At 45.8% G+C, this 25,526-nt stretch overlaps 1 protein-coding gene across 1 annotated transcript; it reads left to right on the top strand.

Annotated features, from left to right (window-relative positions):
- Positions 1 to 682: 682 nt before the first annotated feature.
- Positions 683 to 25,267, top strand: LOC131689276 (solute carrier family 53 member 1). Its single transcript, XM_058974257.1, has 8 exons — positions 683 to 978; positions 12,791 to 13,093; positions 22,792 to 23,684; positions 23,743 to 24,026; positions 24,106 to 24,300; positions 24,360 to 24,529; positions 24,593 to 24,882; positions 24,949 to 25,267. The coding sequence occupies exons 2-8, from the start codon at positions 13,025 to 13,027 to the stop codon at positions 25,070 to 25,072; spliced, it is 2,025 nt and encodes a 674-aa protein (XP_058830240.1). The 5' UTR covers positions 683 to 978; positions 12,791 to 13,024; the 3' UTR covers positions 25,073 to 25,267.
- Positions 25,268 to 25,526: the final 259 nt, after the last annotated feature.

The raw sequence follows: 25,526 nt of genomic DNA, 5'->3' as shown, positions 1-25,526 counted from the left end.
ATTCAGTTTGCTTCTGAAACCGAACATGTCCGAACCTCACTGCGCTGTGTCGAGAGAACGAATGACAAGGGAAACGAACCAAATATTTCATTCATCGCGGCGGGCATAAATTGAATTTTGTTTTCTTTCAAGTTCGCGCAGGTATGTCAAATTGTTCAAGCTCTCACCTCCATAGAAATCATAGTGGAAACTGAATCTTTTAACGGCCATTTTGTAATCAAAAAATGTAAAAACATGTTTCTTTGTTTGTTGAAATACACATGTTTAAAAACTTGAAAAGAAAATTTGATAGTTTTTCTTTAAAGAAAAAAATATGGTTTAGCGCTTTTTTCATGAAACGCGTGGGGTCTTACCTATTAAGATAACACAATCAGAATTATTTTTTTCGCAGGAAACTTTCCCAATTCACTAACTCCAAACCTCGTTTTATCTCTGAAGAATTGTAAATCAAGAGCCTTACGACAGTTTCTTCAAAATTTTGTATCAAATTTCGTAGTAAAACAGTCAAAAATTGTAGCATTAGAACTGCTCGAATTTTCAGCAAACAGCCCAGCCCTACCATTTTTTGCACAATCATTTATATGCGGTCGCCCCTCGCGCGATTCAAGTTGCATCAGTTGCATTGACTTTTTGTTTTGACACGGCAGTAAATGCATTCGATTTGACAATTCGGCCAGCCAGTCAGTCAGTTCGTTCGTTCGCCCCGTTGTGTTTGGGTCGTTCTTGACCTTTTTCCGCGGAATCGCGCTCCGAAATTGTTTTCGTAATCAAAAAAAAAGTGTTGTATTTTTTCTGTGCATTACTTTCTTCTCGCGTCTCCGCGGGGCTTCCTTTTCTCCGAAGACGGATTTTTGCGTGTCCCACCATCTCGGTCAGTCGCGAGTGCATTTTTTGTGTTTTGATTTATTACCTAGTGAGCAAAATCTCTTTGTTCCTGTAGAACTGCGCTGGAATCCGGATCTCGCACAGGAACTAGCGGTTAGTAATGGCTGCACAGCAACAGAAACATTAAATCGGGTTCAGCAAACAAACAACCTAATGATATGCAAAAATGTATTTACACACAAATAGAGCAAACTAGTCTCTAGCGATAGACAGTAGGTAAAAGTCGGCGATAGAATAAGTCCACCCCGCGCCAGCTGATGCCTAATTGAACGTGGCAAGAACTTTTTTAGCCCTCGCGCGTTAACTAGACGGCCGGCTGACCGACCGACCAGTGCACGGAAGACGAGGAAAGTTCGAGTTTCTATAAATATCGTCCCCCCATGCTATATAGCAATGTGTCGTCCCGTCCGTAAACCAAGCGAAACACTCCGCATTTAATTGGGAAACGATGGAAGCCTTTTTTTATGGCTCACAAACTAATAAGATTGATGCGAACGTTGAAGGAACAATCAGAGTTTTGCTTTTATCTCGTTCTCAGTTTATAATTGAATCGCTCCAAGGCTGATAGTGGAATCTATCTGCGGGTGATGTGCAGTCCGTCCGTCCGTCCATCCGTCCTGATGAGAGAGCGAGTGCTTATCAAATGTAGAATACTGTCAACGGGCCGAGCTTCGAGAGCTAGTACTGTTGGGCGGCAACAAGCGCCCGCGCGGATCTTCTATTGTAAATTGTTTATAATTGATACGAGATCGTTATCTCGCGGGCGCGCAATTTGTGCCCTACCGCCCTCCGGCACACCATTGTTGGTTGGTTGGTATGGTAAACAAAACGTTCGGCCGTTTGTGTTGTGCGCAAACAGGTTAATAGAAGCAGCTAGTCGGTTGCAACCAGCTTGCGCACGGTCAGCTTAGCAGTCCCGCGGCAATCGTGGGTTTCGTCTGGTTGGTTGGTGATCTGTTCGTCGTCGTCGCTGCCGTGCTGATAAGAGGTTCCTGGACGCAATACTGGTAGTATGTACCCACTGGTACAAACGCAAGTTTTTTCGTGTTCGAAGAATGCTTGGTGTGTAATCGTGCCCGGTTAGCTTTTCATTCGAGTGTGTTTGATTTGTGCAACATTGTGAAGTTTATCTTTTTGTCCCTGCTGCATCCAGCAGTGCATTTTTATCTCGCGATCAGCACCTTGGAATGCTGCTTGTTGTTAATGGTAATCAAAGGTGGCCATGAACTTTATTCGATGCAGAGCCGTTTTTTTTCTATTTTGTTTTATTTACCTGTTCAAATTGCGTCAGAATGAAGGAAACATGTACAAAGAATTTTAATAAACCTGATAAATGATCGGAAGTAACATTTTTTAAAATAATCCTACGGTAATTATCGACTACATCGGATACACCATCGTCAGATGTCGTTTTCATAATTTATGTTTCGCTAGATCGCTTCATTATGGATGGCAAATTGCACACCAAGGTTTCTGTTATTTTTTTTTTCTTTTGATGTGCAAAGCAATAACAAATTAGCGTTCTATTAGCGTGTATGCTAGCTACCAAGCTGACAGTGAACAGTTGGCTTAATGAGACAGACTTGTTACGGGATAATTTTGACACATTTCGAAACCATGTCTGACCGGTTGAACGAATCATTCAATTGCAATGTGGATCTGCGTCCAAAGGGTTCGTTGGCAAATCAGTGGTACGCAACGAATTATCAAATAATGAATTAGTTTTCTCCTCCGAGATCATTAGTATCAACCTTTATGCTCATAATTCCATTCGAAGTTCCTGTTGTTACCGGTTGTCTTAGCGGAGCAGTCTTGGTAGAAAAATCGGGAAGAATCTGTTCGAATACTCATCCTCCAAAGTGTCCGATTTTGTTTGTAGCTGGCGCCTTCACTAAAGTTTTTAAATTCGATTGGGACATTTATTTTCGATTTTTTTCCTCTCTGCACGTAGCGGGTGTCCTCACAAGCACACTAATTGTTTTTTACAAATCAACTATTATTTCTGATGTTTTTTAACTAAACTGTTTTCGATGTGTCGTGATTGTTTTTTTGCATTATCGTTTTCTTGCGCTGGGCATGTAGTTTTACCCTGGAAAGTGTCCTGAATGCAGTTCCGGTAGGGTACAAAACCGAAGGTCGTACCAAAGATCAACTCAAGCTAGAGTTATAAGAGACATTGAATATATCATTGAAGAACGATCTCTCGGTAGGCCTGGTTCAAGGTCAACCGTTTGAAGCAAAGCTTTGCACAGCCCCAAGCAGCGTTGATCTATGCATCGTATCCATGGCAATGTTTGTTGATATTGAAGCAATATTCTCGCTGAAAGTGTTGAAAGTGTAGTTTGTTAAGCCTGCAGTTTTGTTGGAATTGTTTTTTTTTGAATATTGTTTGTCATGACGAAGGTTGTACCTAATTTCCCGAAATGTACCATTTCCCGAACAACCATACCCTGGAAGATAACAGCAACTGGTTGGATTCGGTTTCTGCCGGAGCTCCCGTTCGAATTAAACCACTCATTATAACTCTGACTTGATTCGGGGGATTCTGCCTTCACTTCAACATGGACGGTTGAATCTTTGAAATTTATTGATATGGAATGTAACGTTATGTTGCAACAACCACATGTAATTCAGCTCATTCATCGCTCGCCAATCGAGCGAGCAGCCAGTGAATACGAAGACTTGGGACTTTCGACCCACATATGGTCGGTGTCATGTCCAACAGGACTAAGTCGCAAAATCTGAAAAATGAGATAAATATAGCACTGGATAAAGAATTTCTTCAGCTACATTCGGCTTTTACCAGCTTTAAAATATGTTACAATAAGCAAGGATTATGGCAAAAATTCATTTCGAATTGTTGTAACGTAAATTCTGCTGCGATTCAAACTCGTTTTTTCGAAAACAATACAATGTCACTTAGTCCGGACTGTCAGACTATCAGAAATGTGCTGGGCATTCAACTAATTTCAACATCTTTGTCAAATACTTGGGTAGAATTATTGTTATTATTTATAGGGCTTTAACCGTGGTGTCCGGATTTGGCGGAGAACTCACTGAGCGAATGTGGTAGATAGGTGTTTAGAAACAATCGCGCTCGCAGTTTGCCCTCGATGGATTCGAAAACATTGGTGTCCCTCAAAAAAGCGAGCAGTGCCTTTTCGTGTACTGAGTCGTTTGCTCGGGATGGGCCAATTGTGTTGTCGTCGAACTCCCGGCACACATTGGAGGATCGACGCGGGTCATGGTCTGACCATATATCCAAGAGGAAAGAGAGCGCACTTTGTTCTACCCGGTTTTCGTGGTCCACTTTTCAATATCTCCTTTCACCTTCTGAGGGTAGCCTTGAAGGTTCCAAAGAGTAACAAAGTACTCGGAGTCTTTCGTTTTGAATATTGTATTAATGTCGAATGACTTTGTAAAAGCGCCTGAGAAGCATTCGAGCGCGGCCAAGTATTCAGCATGCTCGTTCCAGCGGACTCCACTGTGCCCGGGAAGCTAGCATATAGTGGTTAGCGGACCACACTATTGCTGTATGGTTTGGACGCAGGAATATTTGGACCCCGCTGGTTCCCGTGCCTTTGTGATCGAGAAGGAGTCGGAAGAGATCACTGCCGTAGTATCTTCAGGTTTCTTGGCTAAGGTAATAGCATTGGCAGCGGTTTCTATGAAGAAAAGTGAGCAGATGGGCGACGGGCGAGGCCCGCTTCAATCCCGCTCACCCTATGTAGAGTAAGGCGATGTTTGATGTGTCATGAATAAATTGTCAAATTTTATGAAGTAGTTCACGTAAAAATTTCATGATCATGTGCAGAGTTACATAAAATTGAAGATGATTAGAGGTATCCTCAAAATATTACAAGCACACAAGATAGATCGTGAATAAAGTTCTATGAAGCAAGCGCCAGTGTACGAATTCATAAATAAAAGTTCATGATTTTGTTAACTATTTCATGAACACGAATAGTGAGTAATGACTAGTAAGAATTCTTAATCAATATAAGTTAATAGCGCATTCTGCTAATATTTGTGCTCGACAATTTGGAATAATTTAGCTCTGACAGTACTTGGGAAAGTTGCCTGCTCTGGTGGATACATCCAGGCTGCTGTCTATATTTGAACCACGGTCGTGCAAGACGCGACTGTAAACCCAGTGCAACTGTGTAACTGTATGACAAGGAACGCCGGTAAAAGCGGTATGTCAGTGTTCAGCAGCAGGGAAGAACACCAATCTTAACGCATTCTGGGCAGTAGAATCGAAGCCAACACGACTGCTCCGTGACACAGCAGCGCGTCTACATCATTCCATCGGAATGGAATTACGGCTGCAGCGAGTTTGACCGGCCTACCAGTAGCTGAATAGTATGAGTTGCAATAATGCGAAAGGGCACGTTTTTAGACTGAGATGCGGAAACCGATTTAGACAATTCCCCGGCATTTACGGTGACATACTGCTTCGGTCTTGTGCGAACTGCGATTTTCACGATAGCTACACTTATTACATTGTCGGCGTAAACAAACACGAATATGCACTTCAAAAGTCTGGTGTTAATGCTAACATGGAATAGTGTGACGGCCAGCACCGAGCGTTGGGGGACTCCGTTGGCCTCCCGAAAGACATCCGATCATTGAAAATTCGGTCGCTGAGGTACTCCTTGATGAAGAAGCCAATATTACCACGGACACCCCATATTAGTGCAGCCTGTGGAAGACTCCCTCGGACCATACCGTGTTGTATGTCTTAGTGAGATCTAGGATGGCGATGTTACTTACTATTTCGCCGAAGCAGCCTAGATACATACCAGTGCCGGGTCTCTTCAAGAATTCTGAGTTGCAGAGGAAGTGGCGAAGTGATCAACAAATTAGCACCGTCGGCTAGAAAGCCGCCGTGATGCCACAAATCGGGTTTCGGGAGAAATTCCGCTGCCGAGAACTTTTCGTCGGTACAGACTAGGTCCACCGCCGGGGACCAGGTGAGTAGTACGTGTCGTAGCAACAGGATCAGGTTGTCGCCAGGTGCCAGTGAACCGGACATCAGGCTTCATCGGAATCGCTGGACAGTCCTTAGTATCTACTGGCTGGTCCGTTGAGCAGGCTAAGTCCACCGCCGGGGACTAGCTCGAGCAGATCGGGACGAAGCGGGGAGCTAAACTAACAATGTTATGTAATTTCGTGTGGAAGAAGGATTAAGGGTAAGAAGTATTTTAGTGGTTAGGTTGTGAGTTTCCCACAGTGCCAATACACTACAGTCCAGGCTTTTGAAGCTTTTTAAACCTTACTGATTAAGGATTGTGAACAGGCGACGGTCGAGAAGATCCTCTTCCTCAAGGAGGGTCATCCGGCATCTGCTTTCCATTCTTTCCATCGTCTTACCTATGCAGGAGTCGAGACTATACCGTGAGTGCTAATTTCAAGCTGTCTGGAAAGGACCTACCTTCACAGATCCTGTTGAATCCGTCCAATAGTGCTCACTTGCCAAGCGGGGGTAGATTTGCTAACAGGAGATAACCAACGTTTGGGAGTCCGGCAGAATTACCCTGTACTATTATAATATAATACTCAGCGCTGTGGCTAGTTCCACACCACAAAAAGGCCTGTTGTAATTCGGCGTGAATGTTGTAGGGGTGCGTTCTTTGGACCTATTCATTTTCAGAAATGTAGGAGGGAGGGAGGTGTCTCCAGAAAGAAGCGCAAAGTGTTTTCCGATTTAATTGGCAAGCTCAACTGTCGTGGGAACCTTGACTGATAATGCGAAGCCGTTTTGTCTCCTTTTGTCGCTTAGGGCTTTCACACTTCTCCATAGCTGGTTTCCTCAATGGGCTGGTTCCTCAGACGGAGAAAATGGTGATTAAGGGTAGTGCTTTTAAGAGCTCGAATAACCTTTCATTGAGTTTTGATCGCCTTCACTGCTTCTAGGTTTCACCAGTGAACCACACGGTTGGGTCGTGCTCCCTTGGTTTGGAGGATGCATAGTTTTGCAGCGTGGATCATGAATATCTACTAGCTCCAGCGAATAATTGCAGTGCGATCGAGAGCATCCGAAACCTTATCTTCGTGGTCCCGTCCTGTCCATCATGGATCCAACAACCACGCCGCAATGTGTTCAATGGAAAAATGATCGCTGTGAAGTTAAGCTTTCTTGCGACCACAATCAGGACGGTGTCCCAATGTCACCGAGTCAGACGACAGGTTAGCTCGGTGATCGAGCCCCGGTGATAGATCCGTATCGCTCTTTATGTGTATCCCGCGCGGAGGACTCATCGCGGTTAAAGCCCTAAGTGTCTCTTGAATGGTTAGGCACTTGGACGCGGTGCGGCAATAATACGTTTGCTCTCCGGGCGTTGGTGTTCCACTGGATGGCTAGCGTGCAATTTAATCCATCGGGTAGTGATCATGGAACTGGGCTAGATCTCTTTTACTCGCAGGTGCACTGCTAGATCTCATTGTGATGGATCTTGTGACAGTCGGTGGTACGGTTGATGACGAGTTTGCAGCCGGTATTCGTACAGAAGATCTTTCGTTCGCCTGTTGTTGGTGTTTCTATAGAAAGGGTAGGTAGCAATTGCTGGAGAACTCATCGGATGTTTAGGCACTTCCCGATTCGAAAGTGGCACGGGAAAGGAGCCTTTTTGATGCACGGTGAGCAGGCAGGTTGGAGTCTGGTGTTTTCTTTAATGACTCTGAGGTTTGGCATTGATTTGTACCCTTACACTGTAGGAGGGTAGAGTGCGATAAATCGGTTTGATCGGATTATGAGGTTAGTAGAACTTACCCGTAGATATCCCGGGTTCCCCGCGCCGGCATTCGCCTGGATTCTTCGGTTCTACTTTTTCGGGTGTCTTCATTCTTGCGGCCGGAATTCCTGAGCTGGGTTTTGTTCCTATAGAGGCAGTTTCGCCAGAGATAGTGTTCACCTAGTAGTGGAAAGACAGCTTTTGATGAAATTGAAAGACTGTATTGTGCAGTTTGGTTATTTTTTGCAATAGCAGCTAGCTTTTTGTTGTCAAGTACAGTGTTCGTGTAGGAGATTACTTGTCCGATATATACTGTTCTCTGTATCACAAGCCTTGCTTTACTCTACGGTAGCTCCTTTTGTAGATGAACTATGATTGTATCCCAATCGTAATCCTTGGTGTTTTCTGTGGCGGTGCTAGCTTACCTGAAACCTGGAAGAATGAGTACCAGAGAAGGACTGGGTGGTCAAAAAGGATTGCCGCATATAATGTTGTTCCAAACCCTCCTAAGTGCAAGTGTGAAGATGATCCAGTCAAAGCAAAAATCACTAATATTTGTGAAGCCAAACCTGCGTTTGAAACGATATGTACAGTTGCACCACGTAAGGAGCTGTTATGGGTCTACTTGGCTGCGTTCGATCCCAGCACGACGGATGATGAAGTTTCGACACTTGTGAAAGATTGTCTGCGGGTAGATCTACACCCGATAGTTCGTCTAGTTCCTAAGAACAAAGATCTCTCATCTCTGAGCTTCATTACCTTTAAAGTTGGCGTTAGCAAATCATTCAGGGATTGATCGGAGAACGTCTTACTTTCGTGAATTTGTGACCAATTCAAAAATCCAACAACCAATCGTAAGGATTGCTGCATAGAAGAATCAATCTGGTGGTGGACAGTAGCGTAGTCTCCTCCGAGATCATTAGCATCAACCTTTATGCTCAAAATCCCATTCAAAGTTCCTGTTGTTACCGGTTGTCTTAGCGGAGCAGTCTTGGTAGAAAGATCTGGAGGAACCTGTTCGAATTCTGAACAACTTTTACTGGAGTGTCGGGCTCGACCAGGACTAAACTTCCTAACGGGAGATACCGACTAAACTCCATTGGGCTCCGCCATCTTTCCCCCAGGAACTATCTCCCGGCATTACTTCTGGGGGGATGGCAGTACTGTACTCACTCACTCTCGCTCACGCACGCACACATCCAGTATGAGGCTTACTTGGGTGCTCGCTCAGTCACACCCTGACGCTCGCTCTGACACTCCATGTGAAGCTTACTAGCATACCATGTGAGACTTACTTGGACGCTCACCCTACACTCCTCTGCCACGCCACGAGGTATCAATAGCGATAGGTACCATCATTCTACGTTACGACCCTCCCATCTCGGCATGGGCAGTCCATACATACTTCTATTTACGCACTCTTCTGTCATGCTACGGTGTGACTACCGCGGTTGTCACCCGATGCGCCACACTTGCCTCAGCATGAGCAGACCATTCGCTCACTTCTCCGCGTTCAACCCTTTCCGCTCTAACTAACCAATCACAAGTTAGTCATGCTTGTCGTCTGCTGCTCGGTGCGCCAGATTCTCTGCAACCTGCTGGCAATCTGAGTCCACCTACCTTTCGAGGAGTTATCCCACTCACGCTGCCATCTGGCGACCGAGGTCACCCTGGTGCACTCGCGGGCTCCTCCGTTTTCACGTAGCTCGAAACACTCCTCATCTTCCCGAATGACCAGCCCGACTGGCATCATGCTCGCTATCACACAGGATGCATCGTGTGATACCGTGCGGTAGGCAGATATCACTCTGAGGCACATCACGCGGTAGGTGCTCTCCAATTTCCGTAGGTAACTGGTTACCCTCAGTGCTCTTGACCATGACGGGTCGCCGTACCTGAGGATAGATACGGCAACGCCTGCCAGTAGCCTGTTGGACATCATTCTCGATAGTGCCGCAACAGCAGTCGACGCTCTCTATACATAGTCGACGTGGCTGCCGAAGGTCACCTTGTCGTCTATAATGACTCCGAGAGACTTCAGACTTCGCTGTGAAGTGATCGCGACTTCTCCCACATGGATAAATGCATGTTGTGCCGACTTGCGGTTGTGGACGATAACTATCTCCGTCTTATGCTGAGCGAGCTCCCGGCCTCTCGCGCTCATCCATTCCTCCACTGTGTTGATCGCGTGCTCTGCAGTTAGTTCTACCTCAGGGATTGACTCCCCATAGACCTCCAAGGTTACGTCTTGGTGATCTTGACCCCAGGAGGGAACTTCAGTCTTAGAACCCCGTCATACATGAGGTTCCATAGCACCGGGTCTAGGATCGAGCCCTGCGGGACTCCGGCGGTAATCGGAACCCTTTTCTGACCGGCATCGGTCTCATATAGCAGTACGCGGTTCTGGAAGTAGCTTTCCAATATCCGGTACAGACCCACCGGTAGGCTAAGCCGGTGCAACGAGAGCGCGATGGCATCCCAGCTTGCGCTGTTGAATGCGTTCTTCACGTCAAGTGTCACTAACGCACAGTATCGAATGCCTCGCTTTTTTCGTTGGATCGCTATCTCGGCAGTATTTATCACTGAGTTGATAGCGTCCACCGTAGACTTACCCTTCCGAAAGCCAAACTGGTTGCTTGACAGGCCGTCCGTACCTTCTGCGTACGGGGTTAACCTGTTGAGGATGATCCTCTCAAGCAGTTTGCCAGTCGTGTCGATCAGACAGATTGGTCTGTACGCCGATGGGTCGCCTGGTGGCTTCCCAGGCTTCGGCAACAACACCAATTTCTGCCTTCTCTATCTATCGGGGAAGCGGCACTCGTCAAGGCATCTCTGCATAGCTAGCCTGAACATGTTCGGGTTCGCTATGATCGCTGCCTTGAGAGTGTTGTTTGGAACTCCATCCGGCCCTGGAGCTTTGTTCATTGCTAGGGAATTAGCCACTACGAGTAGTTCTTCATTCGTCACAGGAGCCACAATTTCGGCCGTGCCCGCACTGTCTCGTAGTGCAGGTGGCCAGGGGCTTGTGGCTCGAGACGGGAAGAGTACTTCGATAATCGTCGCCAACCGGTCCGGAGACCGTTCTGGTGGTGAAGAGACCCCCTTTGGTCTTTGCCTTCACGATCCTGTAGGCGTCATCCCACGGATTCGCGTTGGCACTCTCACACAGGTTGTCGAAACACGCTCTCTTGCTGCTTTTAATGACCTTGTTAAGGGCCAATTTGGCAGCCCGAAATACTTCACGGCGGTTCTCTCTTGCATCCTCGGAGCGGGCTCTTTGCATCCTACGTCTAGCTTTGAGGCAGGCTGATCGTAGAGCTGCAATCTCGGCACTCCACCAGTATACCGGGCATCTGCCGTTTTTGGCAGGTTTTTTCTCGGCATAGCGGCGTCGCACGGCCCCTGCTATTTGTACAGCGGCTGCCCCACTTTACTGCCCAAGCGTTAAAGTCTCCCGCTATGACGAACGGCTTCCGACCCACTAGGTCGGACGAGAGCCTGTTGATCATCTGGTTGAACTGTTCTATAGGCCACCTTGGTAGGGCATAGCAGCTACAATAGAACACACCATTGATCTTGGTAATCGCGACACCCTCCGCATAGGAGTGTACTACCTCTTGGACCGGGAACCTTCCCGTTGTGCCGATTGCCGCCATCCTAGACCCGTCCGCCACCCAAGTGCCGTTATCGGCAGGGACGTTGTACGGGACGGATAGGAGGGCGACCTCTGTCGTCGACTCCGAGACCGACTGCCACAGCAGCTCCTGGGCAAATGCACAGTGGTTAAGATTCAGCTGTGTTACTTGCACGGCTTCTTCTTACTGGCCTCGCCGAAGGGACATGGTTACGGTCTTGCTTCTTACTGGCGCAGATAAGGCATTTTGGTACCCTATCGCATTCCTGCGCCTTGTGTCCCTCTTCACCACAGCGACAACTTACTTCTGTCTGGACCCTTGCAGTCGTAGGACCTATGGTCAGACTCTAGGCACCGATAGCACCTGTCCACTGAAGACGGCTGCGGTATGCTTACTGGGCATACTGACCAGCCGACCTTCAGCTTCCCTTTCTCGATGACCTTTTTGGCTTCCGCAACCGGTAGCCTGGTATAGGCTACCTGCGTGCCAAAGAGTCCCTCTCATAGGCGTACAGAGGTCCACTCAATCTCGGTCTCCAACCCTCGCACATAGTGTGTTAGGTCCTTTACCTCCATCGGTAGGATATCTCTTTAAGGACATTATACATGCGAGCCAAAACATAGCTCCTACGCCGCACACACCCCTCTCCCCTGCCTAACCATGAATCTGACATGAGCAAATAATAAAAATGTGTTTTTCAATACACTAACCTTGCTGGTGTACTCCGAAACTGCTACTTGAGGAAGCTAGAACATTTTCCTATATAATCAACCCGAGTTTTTGACGGAATTCCATCTGTAGCTCTTATTTTGTGCGAAAATATCACCCTTATTTTTCTTCTCATTATTAGTGCACTTTTTGAAATGCAAAAACACCCACGAAACTTTAATCGTTTACTAACAAAACTTCAAATTTTCTGCCAAAGTACAGATGACCGAAGAAAAATGTCCGAAAGCTCTCATTTGTGCGTTTGAATTTTCACTTCGAATTCCATTTTTCTCAATGTAAACAAGCGCGTCGGTGCCTAGCAACCAGCGTGCGTTGCTGGCTTATACATATCTTCACCTTAATACAATATTAATAATCTTTGAGAATCAACTGAGATAGTCTTGCGTCTTTCATTTTTGTACTAAATTATTTACCAGCCAGGTTAGAGAAGGCATGGAATACTTTTTAACTCAACCAAACAACTTACCTTTTAGCTGGGTAATAAAAAGCGATGAAAATGTTCCAAAATGTCATCCAGTCATCGTCTCGATTCAAAATTCTGTTTGGAACCAGCCGATGCTCATTTTTATCGTAAAGTGGTAAAAGTGAAAACTTCCGGTAAAATGCAAAAAGCATTTCTGAAGAGGAAAACACCGAGGAATATTTTTCTAGCTGCGTCCTAGCTGCCTCAAAATTCACCACTGTGTGAAAAGAGTACAACCACATTTACCAACTATCCCGGTTGGCGCTACAAAACGACGTGAAAATAATTTTATTTACTTTCTTCCGAAAAAATAAAATCACCCCTTTCACTTTCTTCTCTTCTAGCATAACGGGTCCTCAATCTAGAACTATTCGTAACCGAAGGGGAAAAACGCACCCGTGTCTTACTGCTGTATTCAATGAGCGCTCCATCAGTGGCTCACGAAGGAACGGCATCAACTATCGAGTGCAAGAACCAAAACAAACCAAAAAAGCCCAATTACAGTTCAATGTGCTAGCAGGGCGATAAACGTGTAGCGTGATTGATCAGCGGACCCGCCATCGGCACCGTCCGTCAGGATGAAATTCGCGGAGCATCTCTCCGCACATATCACTCCAGAATGGCGCAAACAGTACATCAACTACGAGGTAAGAGTTTTGATAAAAAGGTACACCTGATTCTAATTGCATGTTTGCTCGTATAATTACATACCAACCACTAACCACCCACCACACGCCCATATACCTAGTCACGCACGTGTTAACACCACAGACCAAACAGACCGCAGACAACAGGTTGCACGACTTTCGCAGCATACCTCCACCGCCACCGGGGGTGTTATATACAGCGGCTTATGTGCTGCGAGGTATACCTCGCATGCGGCAAAAGGGATCCCGAACGCGAACAATACTTGTGTGCAGTGTGTGTGAATAAAAGCAACTATTCTAAGTTTGCAAACTCTAATTATAGCAAAAAAAGCTGGATTACTCTGCTTGTCGGCTCGTATCGTTGGTACCCTATTAGAGTAGTTAGCAGCAGTAACCGAAGGCACCAGCATAAATTCATATCAATTGTTCGGTGACAAATGAAGATTGTGTCTGTTTCCTAAAGCACGCTTATCACAGCTCAAACATGTGTCATTGAGCTGGCCGTTTTGAATGGCAAGGGGTAAGGTTACTGGTTCATTCTGTACACAAACGAAAGGTGACGATTGACGCGACACCCGAGGGTAATTGAGTGCCATCGGTACCATCGCACTCGAAGTGGGTGAATGAGATTAACCGTCGTCAATCCTACCATGACAGATACATATTTTTCCCCAACGCCCATTGCTTCATCATTCTGACAAGCCACGTTCTTGCGATGGCGATGATGGGACAGTGAAAAATGTAGTAAAAACACGTATGTGTGTTTATATACTTTTTTACGATCAGCTGATGGCGACTGATTGCAATAAAAAGGCGGCACTTGACACTAATTTGAAAACGGGCGAGCGGCAAGGCATTGTAATTGTGATTTCAAACGGACACGGGATCCGTGGGTGGGTGTTCACGTGAGGTTACGTGACCTATTAGGTTTGTACCAGGAGACGGACATGCACTTGGGTCGACTGAAGCATGGAAGTATTCTGCAGCAAACTGCCAGGAAATTGTTCCTGCATTTATTTTTTTCACTTTCTTCGTCATCTGCTATCAAAAAAACGGAGCAAAACAGACATGAGCTTTTTTCGGTTCCTGTTTGTTTCGAAGAATCTGGAAGTGAGATAGGAGTATTAAAACGAACATTCAGACTTACCCAGCTAGTTTAGTATTAAGCCACTTCGATGTTTTAATTTTGAGTTAAGCAAATCGTTTAAATTGAAATTTGGGGGCGAACTAGAGTCCTTTAGCCTGAAGGGAAGGGATGAATACGTTTTTTAAACGTCATATCTCAATCAATCCCGAAATCAATTGAGTGACATTTCCAAATAAAGAAGCGAATTCAACGTCACACGCTGTTGTCTGCTTGCCTGCTGTTGTTCCATTATAGATAGCACAGCCTGCTGCTGCTGTTGGATCATAAATCACTCAAATGGCGTTTTTCAAACAGAACAATTTGAACTGCTCTATATATCAAATACAATGCAGTGACGTTTGACAACCTGGTTGATTACGGAGGCTTTGTACTGTTTGTATTTCGTCTATTATCTCGTATCTCTATCACCGGTGACTTACTGAGGGAGGTTCTACGAAGAAGGCGTACTGTATCTGTGAGCTCCAAAGGCTTGAACTTTTTTTAGAAAACATTTGAATGTTTCGAGCTCTGTAGAGTGCAGATCCGTTGTTATATGGTTCAAGGAAGAAAATCGGTTGTTATGCGCCAGTGAACTCAAAATCCGATTGGGTTCTAGCTTGAAATATATTACTGGTTAGCTCACACCACCGCTGTTTTGCGAGAACCAAACTCAATTCCATTAAAAACGTTGGTTAGTAATATTAGCAATACAACGGTTGAGAATCGGCTATGAAGTCTGTTAAACCAGAGGTCTAAAATTCCGCAAAGGGATTGTAGAACGCTTCACTTGATGCGTAAGCTAAACGGAGTCGTTTTTAATTTACAATAAATTTCAAATTTTGTTAAGGACTTGTTTTTGCCAAATGTAATTAAATCAGATGGCGAATTGCAAACATCGCGTTATATGTAGACAACATACACATTACAACTGTGTTGGAGTCCTAGGCGCCAAATAAGCCAATTAGGCCGTTTTATTTATTTATTGAACCTCGCCTTGCGATATTAAAAGAAAAAATAATGACATCGATTTTTACAAAATTTGCAAATTGTTATTTACTTATCCAATATTCATGATCGAAGATCAAGGATCTAAGATCTGTGACCCAGCAGCCAAGATTATGGATCCAGGATCGACAAAGTTCAAGGCTGTATCTGGTGCTGCTTGCGACACGTGTGAAGAACCCATCAGCAATTGAATAGTGACCAAAATCAACTCCCGGGTTCTTGGGAAAGGATAGTAGTACTTCCTCTCGCGCGAAGTCGTTGGCGTGGATCTTTCCGATGGAGAATGGTTGGTCATAGTAAGTTACCGAACTTCGGTCAGTGCACTAGCATCTGTTCCACTGTGGTTCGATTTTCACATGTGACGCGTGTTGATGGAGAGACAGGCAATACGGCGTGGGTGCGGCCGAACTACTTTATTTTATTTCCTTTATTTGACACGGCTCATAGCGGTAGTTTAACAGAGCCGTGGATCTTGTATATGTTCACATTATTTAGAAATCTGGATCTCATGCGCGCAACTTTTTATTGCGAGCAGAGATCTTTCGCGGGGACGAAAAATTTGTTGACATACTGCGGGGGAGGGGGTCATTTAATTCTCTTTGTTTTTCACGTCCAGGTCGGAGCTGGCTTCTCCGCTTCTTGCACTTATTGTTGACCAGTAAAGTGAGTTTTATTGTCAAATAGTAGGGTACAGGCCTTTCAACCCGCATCCTCACTACAAAAACGCCGTTAGGAGTACCCGGGAAGAAGTTTCGCCAAGTATCAGGTGTAACGGATTCTTCTTCTCCGTATTACGACATGCATTTTTTAATTGGCTCAGGTGTGGTACAAGGTGATAGGTCATGTAGCCTTACATCTATATAATCATTTTCAATATATACGGAAATCTTAATTTTAACGTTGTCACTTTCAACCACGTGTTTTAAGTTGCTCTGCAAAGCAAAACGCTCGGCTTGTGTTAACGTTTTTTTTTATTATAGAGGTTTTAACCTTATGGTCATTAGCCTCTTTGTCGGGCTAGAGAGAGCTCTTTAGAAAAATCTTTAACCCTATGTGCGGGGTTGGGAATTGAACCCAGATGAGCTGCGTACAAGGCAATCGATTTACCAACTACGCTATCTCCACCCCGTGTGTGTGCTAACGTGTTGAACGCTTTTAACACTGCATTGCGAGGTAGAAGATTTCCATAAGCCTATGTTGCATTTTTACCTTCAGAAAATATTCCACTTCACAAAAACTCGATCGCATTGAACAAAATTTATAGTCGACGACCGTGGCGTTGGGTCGATGTAGAGCTTTTTCGTCAACTTTACTCATAATGACAAGAATAATCCGATGTTTTCTTTATTCTCAAGACAATGCACACTAGATCGAGAGGCATGCTGTTCATTTGGCTCGATTGTAGGTCTGACTGCAGCAGAGGTAGTAAGTAGACTGGTCGAACTACTCGTTGATCCCTTCCGATCAATGACATACATGACAATACATCGGCGAGGATTTCAACTGATCAATGGACGCAAAAATGCCTTTATTAGAAAAATGGAATGTTACCTAGATTCGTCACATTAAAGAGAACGTCTCCCAGTCCGGTTTCAACGATTTGTACTGAAGTAGTCTAAACTGATTCCAATGCATTCGAAAAAATGTTTTCCAAACAAATTACAAACGCCATGAGTCCTGCTTGAACTTTCCTTTGCTAAAGTCATGCTAGAAGGAAGCCCACTCTCCTTACGCTTCCCAGTTACAAAAGACCAAAAAAGTTTGGGATTTCGTTCAGATGCCAGATTGAGATGCCGAGGGTAGAAGAAGCGGTTATTACTTTACTTACTTGATGGGCAACAATTCGCTTCGTTAAATCTACGTCGAGTGAAGAATTCTCCTCCACTGGACCCGATCCTGGGCCAATCTCTTCCAGTCACCCTGTACATTGAGTGCTTTTAGGTCCTCTTCCACTGCAAACAGCCATCGCGTACGCGGCCTGCCACGGAGTCGTCGGCCTCTTTCCGGTTCTCTACTGAATATTATCTTCGCCTGTCGTTCTTCCGGCATTCGTGCCACATGACCAGCCCACCGCAGTCTGCCGTTTTTATTAGCTTGGCAATAACCACTCCTTTATACACTTGGTATAACTCGTGACTCATGCGACGCCGCCAGATGCCATTTTCTTCTTTACCGCCAAGTATTGTTCGCAGCACCCTACGTTCGAAGACACCGAACGCTCTACGATCAACTTCCTTTAACGTCCACGTTTCATGGCCGTACAAGGCAATTGGAACTATCAATGTCATGTACAACGCGAATTTTGTCTTCGTCTGCAAACTACGGGACTTCAGCTGGCTACGAAGTCCGTAAAAAGCCTTATTTGCAGCTGCAAGACGCCTTTTCACATCATTATCGCACGTCACTAGAGTTCCAAGGTACACAAATTCTTCCACTACTTCAAATTTATCACCACCTAACACCACTTCACCACCAACATCACCATTGGACCCACATATTCTTCCAGCTATCATGTACTTCGTCTTGCTGGTGTTGATAGTGAGACCAATTCTTGCTGTCCCCCTTTAACCTTTTAAATGCCTCTTCCACGGCTCGGCGGTCGATTCCATTGATATCAATATCGTCCGCAAATTGTAGGAGTATATGCGACCGAGTGACGACGGTACCGTTCCTCTCCTGATGGCACCTTCAAGAGCAATGTTGAACAGCAAGTTTGATAGCGCATCACCCTGCTTCAATCTGTCTAAGGTTGCGAAGGACGTCGAAGTCTCATCCGCAATCCGAACACTTGATTTCGATCCATCCAGCGTTGCACGAATCAGCCTAATCAGTTTCGTCGGAAAACCATGTTCTACCATTATCTGCCATAACTCGTTTCTTTTCACTGAATCGTACGCCGCTTTGAAATAAATAAACAGATGGTGTGTCTGCAAGTTGTATTCCCGGAATTTGTCTAAGATCTGTCACAGGGTAAACATTTGTTGATTGGCCTTCACAAAAATCACCTTGGTATTCGCCGACGAAAGATTCCTCCCACCGCCTCAATCTGTTGAACAGAATACGTGACATAATGTTGTACGCCGAATTGAGGAGCGATGTTGCTCGATAATTGGTGCACTCCAGTCTGTCTCCCTTTTTGTATAAAGGACAAATGAGGCCCTCTAGCCAGTCAGCAGGTAGTTCTTCTTCGGTTATAAGCTTTATAATTATTTCTGGCGTACCTTGCAGTTGGGATTCCGTCGATTGATTTAGTGCCGAAGTGCGGTTGCTCTCAGTCGTTAAGGTTTGTCCGAGTCGTCGGCTAGACCAAAGTTGTTTTGGTCTGGGACGTGGTTCCGGGACATATAATTCGAACATTTGGAAGCTTGGGGTTCTAGCTAGAGCATTGACAATGTCAAGTGCGAGGTCAATATGCTTCTGAATAACATTTATGTTATCTGCGGCGTCCGGAGGGAGATAGACAACGGCCACCCATGTGCTAGTACCATGGTTATTATAGCTCACCCAGAGTTACTCTGGACCGTTATTGTTATAATTCTTTTGTTCCGACTAGCATCAGCAACGAGTACACCACCACCCTTTCTTGTACCGTTTACCGCTATGGAGCCGGAACTGTGTTATTTTGATGGATTGTAAGTAGCGATTTCCCACTATTTGGGTTCTGATTTCCCGGCGGACCCTTCATATCAGGACGGCCTAGGTACCTTTACAAGAATTCAGGTTTTTTGCGTACAAACAAATCTAAATTTACCGACTTATTCCATCGAATCTCCTCTTTTCTGCACTCTGCCGATGAAGTTGATCAGCTGCTTCTGATGATGGCTGGAAGGCGAAGGTTTTTTCCACCCGGCCGGGACTCCGGCGACCGTTTTCTCCTGATGGTATCGTTCACTGCTCCGGCAGCGTCCTTGGCTATTAGCTAAGGGAGGTAAGCCTTGCCCCTTTGTTGGAACCTCCCTAGTGACGGTGCTGACAAATCACTGTACTCTTTGCTCCCTGCAAAGAATCCCGGACAACACCGCAGTGTTCTTCCCAGAGGGAGCCGCTGTCCGCCCAGCTGGCCTATCTAAGCCCTATGTTATTTATACACAAATCTTCAACAAAATTTTCTACATCTATCTGTACGGACAACACCGTTCATAAACGCGAAAATGAACAAATTTTACAAGAAAAAGTGAACAATCATAAGGAACAGTGGTGAACATTATGTTACGTAAACAATACACTCTACGGAGTGTATACACAAAAAAGGGTAATTTCCACCCAGTGCTAAATTGTTACCCTGACGGGTTACATGGTACAATATCAAGTGCAGCTTCGGAAGGACATATGCCTTTTTTAATATTACAGTTTGTCGCGTCCGGACTGTCTGCCCGCGAGGGTATCGCTTTCTGACCTCGAGTGTGTATCTAGCCGGATTGGATATTCCTGCGATGCTGCTCTCCTCTTTCAATTTGTTGCCTAGCGAAGACCATCAAGATAACGGCCGGCATGTGCATGCCCTTCATGCGACTAGATTCCGCCAATATGTATACCAACGTCCTTGGCGTTACTTTCCCTACAGAGCCACTACAATTTTTCGAATCCCCAGGAAACCGGACCATGGCCGACCGGAACATACTACCGGTTACTTACTGTCTTCAGACATGGGCGGGGCGGAACACCTTTTCTACGATAATCAGGCACAAGACAGTTCGCATGGAATTTTCCTTCCACAAAATAAAACCCACGCGGCGATTTCCTGCCTTGCCGATTATAATTACCCGCCTTTAGCGGCCTTCTCCGAACGGTAATAACGATTTGCGGAAAACGAGTATGCGTGCCGACTAACGTTCACTTTTGTAGCAAAAATCGGCACTTTACCCCTCCGCGTGTTGCGTTTCGCGGACCCAAACGTATGCCGCATATTGTGAGGAGAACAATTGCCCTGGTCTTCGTTTTCCTTACCTCCTTTTAAGCTCCACCGTCACAAGACACCAAGATGGTCGCCTCACATCCATTCGCGCCACGAATTAAAAACTTCTGACCATGCGGTTTCTTTTCCCTTTGACAGCTCCAGTGCTGCCGTCGTTAGGCCACTGTCAAATCCATCATGGGTGGGGAGCGTTCGCGCATACGCGTGTTTCACTCAAGACGGATACAGGTGTGCACATTTTTTTCTGTGTGTGAGTGCGGTTGTCAGTTGTTATTTAGGTTTCAATCAATATGGTCATACGCCTAGCAGTCATTTTCTATTGTTTGCGGACCTCAGGATACCGCAATCGTTGTTATTATCCCACACTACTTTTACAGTAAACGGCAAGTTACGGCGGGTAGCCTAGAACAAGGTGCCAACAGCCTACTGTTCGCCAGCATCTAGTTTAACCAGCCTAGCCGCCTTTTTGTTCATTGGGATCTTCCAAAACGTCAGGATATGCCCATCTCCAGCATTTCTCCAGTTTCGTTGTAGCTAAGATGGGATGCGTTACACTGGCATAAGTGGTTAAGGGTTCTGCGTTTTGCACAACTTTGTCGCTGAAGAAAATAAACGATATTGTTGACAAGCAGCCAATGGTGAACTATACCAGACGTGGTCACTACGCCGCCACTATTTCATCACCCGGATGGCCATCTGTTGCAGTATTCCGTGACACCACACGGTATTATATGGACTTAGACTGTAGCGATATCGCCATGCAGGTCTTCGGTAACAGATTGACGCTCTATTTCATCAAAGCTGGCGAGATAGGCGTTGGGTCCGCATACTTTCGTCGATCCAGGAATTTAAGCCCCATCTAGTAGATCCATCAAGCTAAACCATGGTATCGGTTTAGCTAGGCAGGGAAGAAGGCAAATCGGGTGGACTCCCTATTTCCCCTGGCATCGTTCTGGGGTGGAGACTACCAGAACCTCCTTCCATGAATCGGGTTGCGCTTCACCACCCGGTGTATATCGTCCACTGGGCTACTATCGGCGAATGTCGCTGTAGAGGTTAGCCAACGTTAAGCCAACCTATACCCAGCCATCTTCGCTAGCCATTTGTGTTTCTTTGGATAGCGCTAATGTTGTAGATTTGTTCATTGAGGTGATAGAGTAAAGGCTAGGCGAGCATGGGTCCATGTCCACTGCGTTAACGACACCGACCGCTTCTTGTTTGGGGAGTCAAGGAGGGGAGCCCATAATCGCCGACTTCCAATGCATTCGTTTCCGGTAAAGACGATGGTTGTGGGGTAGATCGTCGTGCTCCCGTTCACGATAATGGCGTAGCCGGTTAGGCCGTTAACCCTCCACCAGAGGTGCCTGATATTGAGGAGTCTCGAGAGATACCATCCAAAATATTGGTTCAGCTAGCGTTTTTTGCTGAAGTCATCAACTCCTAGGCTTCAATGCGGATCATCCTCAGGAATGCTCTTCACGTCCGGTAGCACAGTTTGGTGTGTTCTGGTGGCTCTCCTGGACATCACTAATGCATCAACCGTCAAGGAGGGTTCCAATTTGTCCTGTGGGTGCCGGTTCTGCCGGCTTGATTAAAGATATCAACGAGTGTATGACTCGCCCCGATTTACCAGATCATCTACGGTATCTTTGTAAAGGAGTAGTTGGCGTCTGGTCGTACATGATCTGGACAGGCAAGTGGTCACTATTGCAAATAAGGGGCAAGAATGGTACAATCCCAAAGCAAGTAGTAACATCGAAGGCTGATTCCGTATTTTCGCGGACTACTTCGGCAACGCCGTTCCCATATCGTATGCTGCTCGTTTACATCTCCCATGACGATTAATGAGTTGGCCAATGACTGGCTGAAGTTTGAACTCCACGTTCCAAGTCTTACCGGAAACTAACGGGGATATAACTGACGGTCACGAATTCGTTATCCCGACCAACCGACCGTTAGATGTCGTCCCACAAGTAGCGATGTCTAAACCATGTTACCGGGCTCATCTGGTCGCGGATGTATGCCTCCTGCGACGCCAAACAGATGGGCTGATTCTGAGCAAAGATTCTTTGCTGGTCACTCAGGTATCTTCGCAGGCCACTGGATGGCGCCTGTGTTGTTGATATGTTGCTTGAGGGTAACCATGGCCACTTCCGATCCCTTCTTGTTGGTGGGTCGTCGATAACCTCCGACAGTGTTGTTGTGATTACCTGTAAGATATATACGCAGAAATCAGTTCTGTATTAAATTTACCGTATGACGGGATTACCCATGAAGAGGTCAGAACATCCCCGGACGGGACCAGAACGGGTAGGCGGGCACTCGGGTGTTAAAGCCGCTAACTTAAGACCTTATTTGAACTGGTAGGATCTTCGGTGACATCACGGCTTTAGTGTGTAGTTTGATTGTAGCATTGGCACATAGCAATCTGAGTTTCATACACACATTTTGTGGTCTGAGTATAAGAGAGTTTGATCCAGCGTCTCAAAAAAAGCAATTTGGTGGGGCATCTGAGAAATTCTTGAACATTAATTTTTACTGAGTTCCATGTCTCCTTTTCTGAACTCTAATCAGATTCAAATGTAATACTAAAAATAATCAAACTAAACGTCACCCTAACTCACTCATTCTTTCATCTCTCTCGCCGCCCAGGAAATGAAGGCCATGCTCTACACCACCGTGGAGGAAGCGCCCGCCGTCGAAAGCGTCGAAGAGGACATCATCAAGCGGCACTTTGCCAACTTTGACGAAAACTTCTACCACTACTGCGACGAGGAGCTGAAAAAGATCAACACTTTCTACTCGGAGAAGCTGGCCGAAGCAACCCGCAAGTATGCTACCCTGTCCGCTCAGCTAAAAACAATGCTGGAAACGCAGCAGAAAAGCAAAACCAAAGGGCACACGCTGAAACGGATCAATCTACCGCACCGGAAGGCCCAGGAGCTGAAGCTGGCCTTCAGCGAGTTCTATCTGAGTTTGATCCTGCTGCAGAACTATCAGAATCTGAACCATACTGGCTTCCGGAAGATCCTGAAGAAGCACGACAAACTGTTACGCTCGGACAATGGTTCCCGATGGCAGAAGGAACAGGTCGAAACCAGTCACTTCTTTACGAATAAGGATATTGATAAGTTGATTAACGATACGGAAACGACGGTGACGAGTCAGCTCGAGGGTGGTGATCGCCAGAAGGCTATGAAGAGGCTGAGAGTCCCCCCGCTGGGTGAGCAGCAGAGTCCGTGGACTACCTTTAAGGTGGGTCTTTTTAGCGGTGGCTTTGTCGTGCTGTTTATTGCTGTGATTCTGTCGGCGATCTTCCACGAAAGTACGGGAGAGAATTTGAAGGTCGCTTTCCGGTTGTACCGAGGACCGTTGCTGCTGATCGAGTTTGTCTTTCTGATGGGGGTCAACATCTACGGGTGGAGATCGTCCGGTGTTAATCATGTGTTGATTTTCGAGTTGGATCCAAGGAATCATCTTTCCGAGCAGCATCTGATGGAATTGGCTGCCGTTCTTGGTGTGGTGTGGACTTTGAGTCTTCTAAGGTTAGTATCTCTAATAGTCCACGATGAAGTTAAATCATGTTCTTCTTTATTTCAACAGCTTCCTGTACAGCTCTAGCCTCAGTATACCGCCGTACGTGAATCCTCTGGCACTAACGATCGTGATGATCGCGTTTCTGATCAACCCGTTCAAGGTGTTTCGGTACGAGGCCCGCTTTTGGCTGTTGAAAATCATCGGACGCATGATTGCGGCACCGTTCTTCCATGTGGGCTTCGCCGATTTCTGGTTGGCCGATCAGTTGAACAGTTTGGTGACGGCACTGTTGGATTTTCAGTTTCTCAGCTGCTTTTATGTGGTGAATGGGAACTGGCTGGACGCGGGAAGTTAGTAGCTAGTAGATTTCTCAGATAATGGGACGAGTGATCAATTGATTGTTCTCTTTTTTTCTTCTATCAAACTCAGACACCCGTCAGTGTATGGAGGAAAGCTACATAATTCGACCGCTAGTGAACTGTCTGCCGGCATGGTTTCGCTTTGCGCAGTGCCTTAGACGTTACCGGGATTCGAAGGAAGCCTTTCCGCATCTGGTGAACGCGGGGAAGTACTCAACCACGTTTTGTGTGGTCATTTTTGCTACGCTTAGAAGTTATCATGCATGTAAGTTTCTCCGTTCAAGGTGCTTCGTAAATGTTCAACCTCATGATCGTTGATTCTAGCCAAATACGAGGACACCTACGACAATCCGTACCTGTGGCTGTGGATTCTAAGCTCGGTCGTGTCGTCCTGCTACGCCTACACGTGGGACATCAAAATGGATTGGGGTCTGTTCGATAAGAATGCCGGTGAAAATACCTTCCTGCGGGAGGAAATCGTCTACTCGACTCCGGTAAGTCCTATCCATTTCCTACAACTTTATTTCGATCACTAATTTTCTATCGACACCCCCCAGTTCTTCTATTACTTCGCAATCATCGAAGACCTTGTGCTGCGGTTTGCCTGGGGGGTCTCCTTTGCCCTGACCGAGAACGGTATCGTCTCGGGAGATCTGATGACGTCGGTTCTGGCTCCGTTGGAAGTGTTTCGGCGCTTCGTGTGGAACTTTTTCCGGCTGGAGAACGAACATCTGAACAATTGTGGTAAGTTCCGTGCCGTGCGAGACATCTCGATCGCACCGATTGACTCGAACGATCAGATCATCATACTGAAGATGATGGACGAGGAGGACGGCGTTGTTAACAGGTGGGTAGCGGATAATCTTTATGCAATTGGAGGATCGTTTAAGATTGAAAATTTTCCGTTTCAAAGGGACACCAAGAACAATCGGGCCAAACACAAAAAGACCAAAGAAGATAAGAAGCCACTGCTGCCAATGTTCAAGGGTTCCCTGCAGGATCTCAACGTCGACATCAGTAGCTCGAAGAAGCTCTGAGCGGAATCTGCTCAATCTAGTATAAACTATACTTATCAGCAAATTTAAGAACAAAAAAAAACAGAAAACAAAGTCAACGACGCGAAGGTGAGACTGTACAAAACTGTACTTATATAATAATGATTCGATTAGGTTTGCCAACTGAAAACGGAGCTGAAACAGGAACCAATTATCCTCTAGGGAGAAAGCCACTTAGCAAATAGATATTTAAAGAGTAAAATTCTCACATTCCTTCGGATTCAAAACAAAACAAAACAAAGAAAAAGCGACTGCCGGTTGTGAACAGAAAGAATGCGTGTATTTCGAGGCGTCACTATAGGAATTTCAATTTATTCGTAAGCTAGTTAAAGTCAATGCCTTAATCGGAAATTTGTGTACTTCCATTTTTTATTGAACTGACCGCGGTTTGCAATAGACGCTAGGGTTTAGTGATAGGAACAAGTTTTCACCGCTT

Source organism: Topomyia yanbarensis, chromosome 1 (assembly GCF_030247195.1).
Source record: "Topomyia yanbarensis strain Yona2022 chromosome 1, ASM3024719v1, whole genome shotgun sequence".
NCBI lineage: Eukaryota > Metazoa > Arthropoda > Insecta > Diptera > Culicidae > Topomyia > Topomyia yanbarensis.
The sequence above is the reverse complement of the archived record's forward strand: the minus strand, read 5'-3'. Positions and strand labels throughout refer to the sequence as shown.

Coding starts and splice junctions, on each gene's coding strand:
- LOC131689276 (XM_058974257.1), top strand. CDS start 13,025: ATGAAATTCGCGGAGCATCTCTCCGCACATATCACTCCAGAATGGCGC. Junction 24,301..24,359: donor GCTTAGAAGTTATCATGCAT/GTAAGTTTCTCC, acceptor CGTTGATTCTAG/CCAAATACGAGGACACCTAC. Junction 24,530..24,592: donor AAATCGTCTACTCGACTCCG/GTAAGTCCTATC, acceptor GACACCCCCCAG/TTCTTCTATTACTTCGCAAT.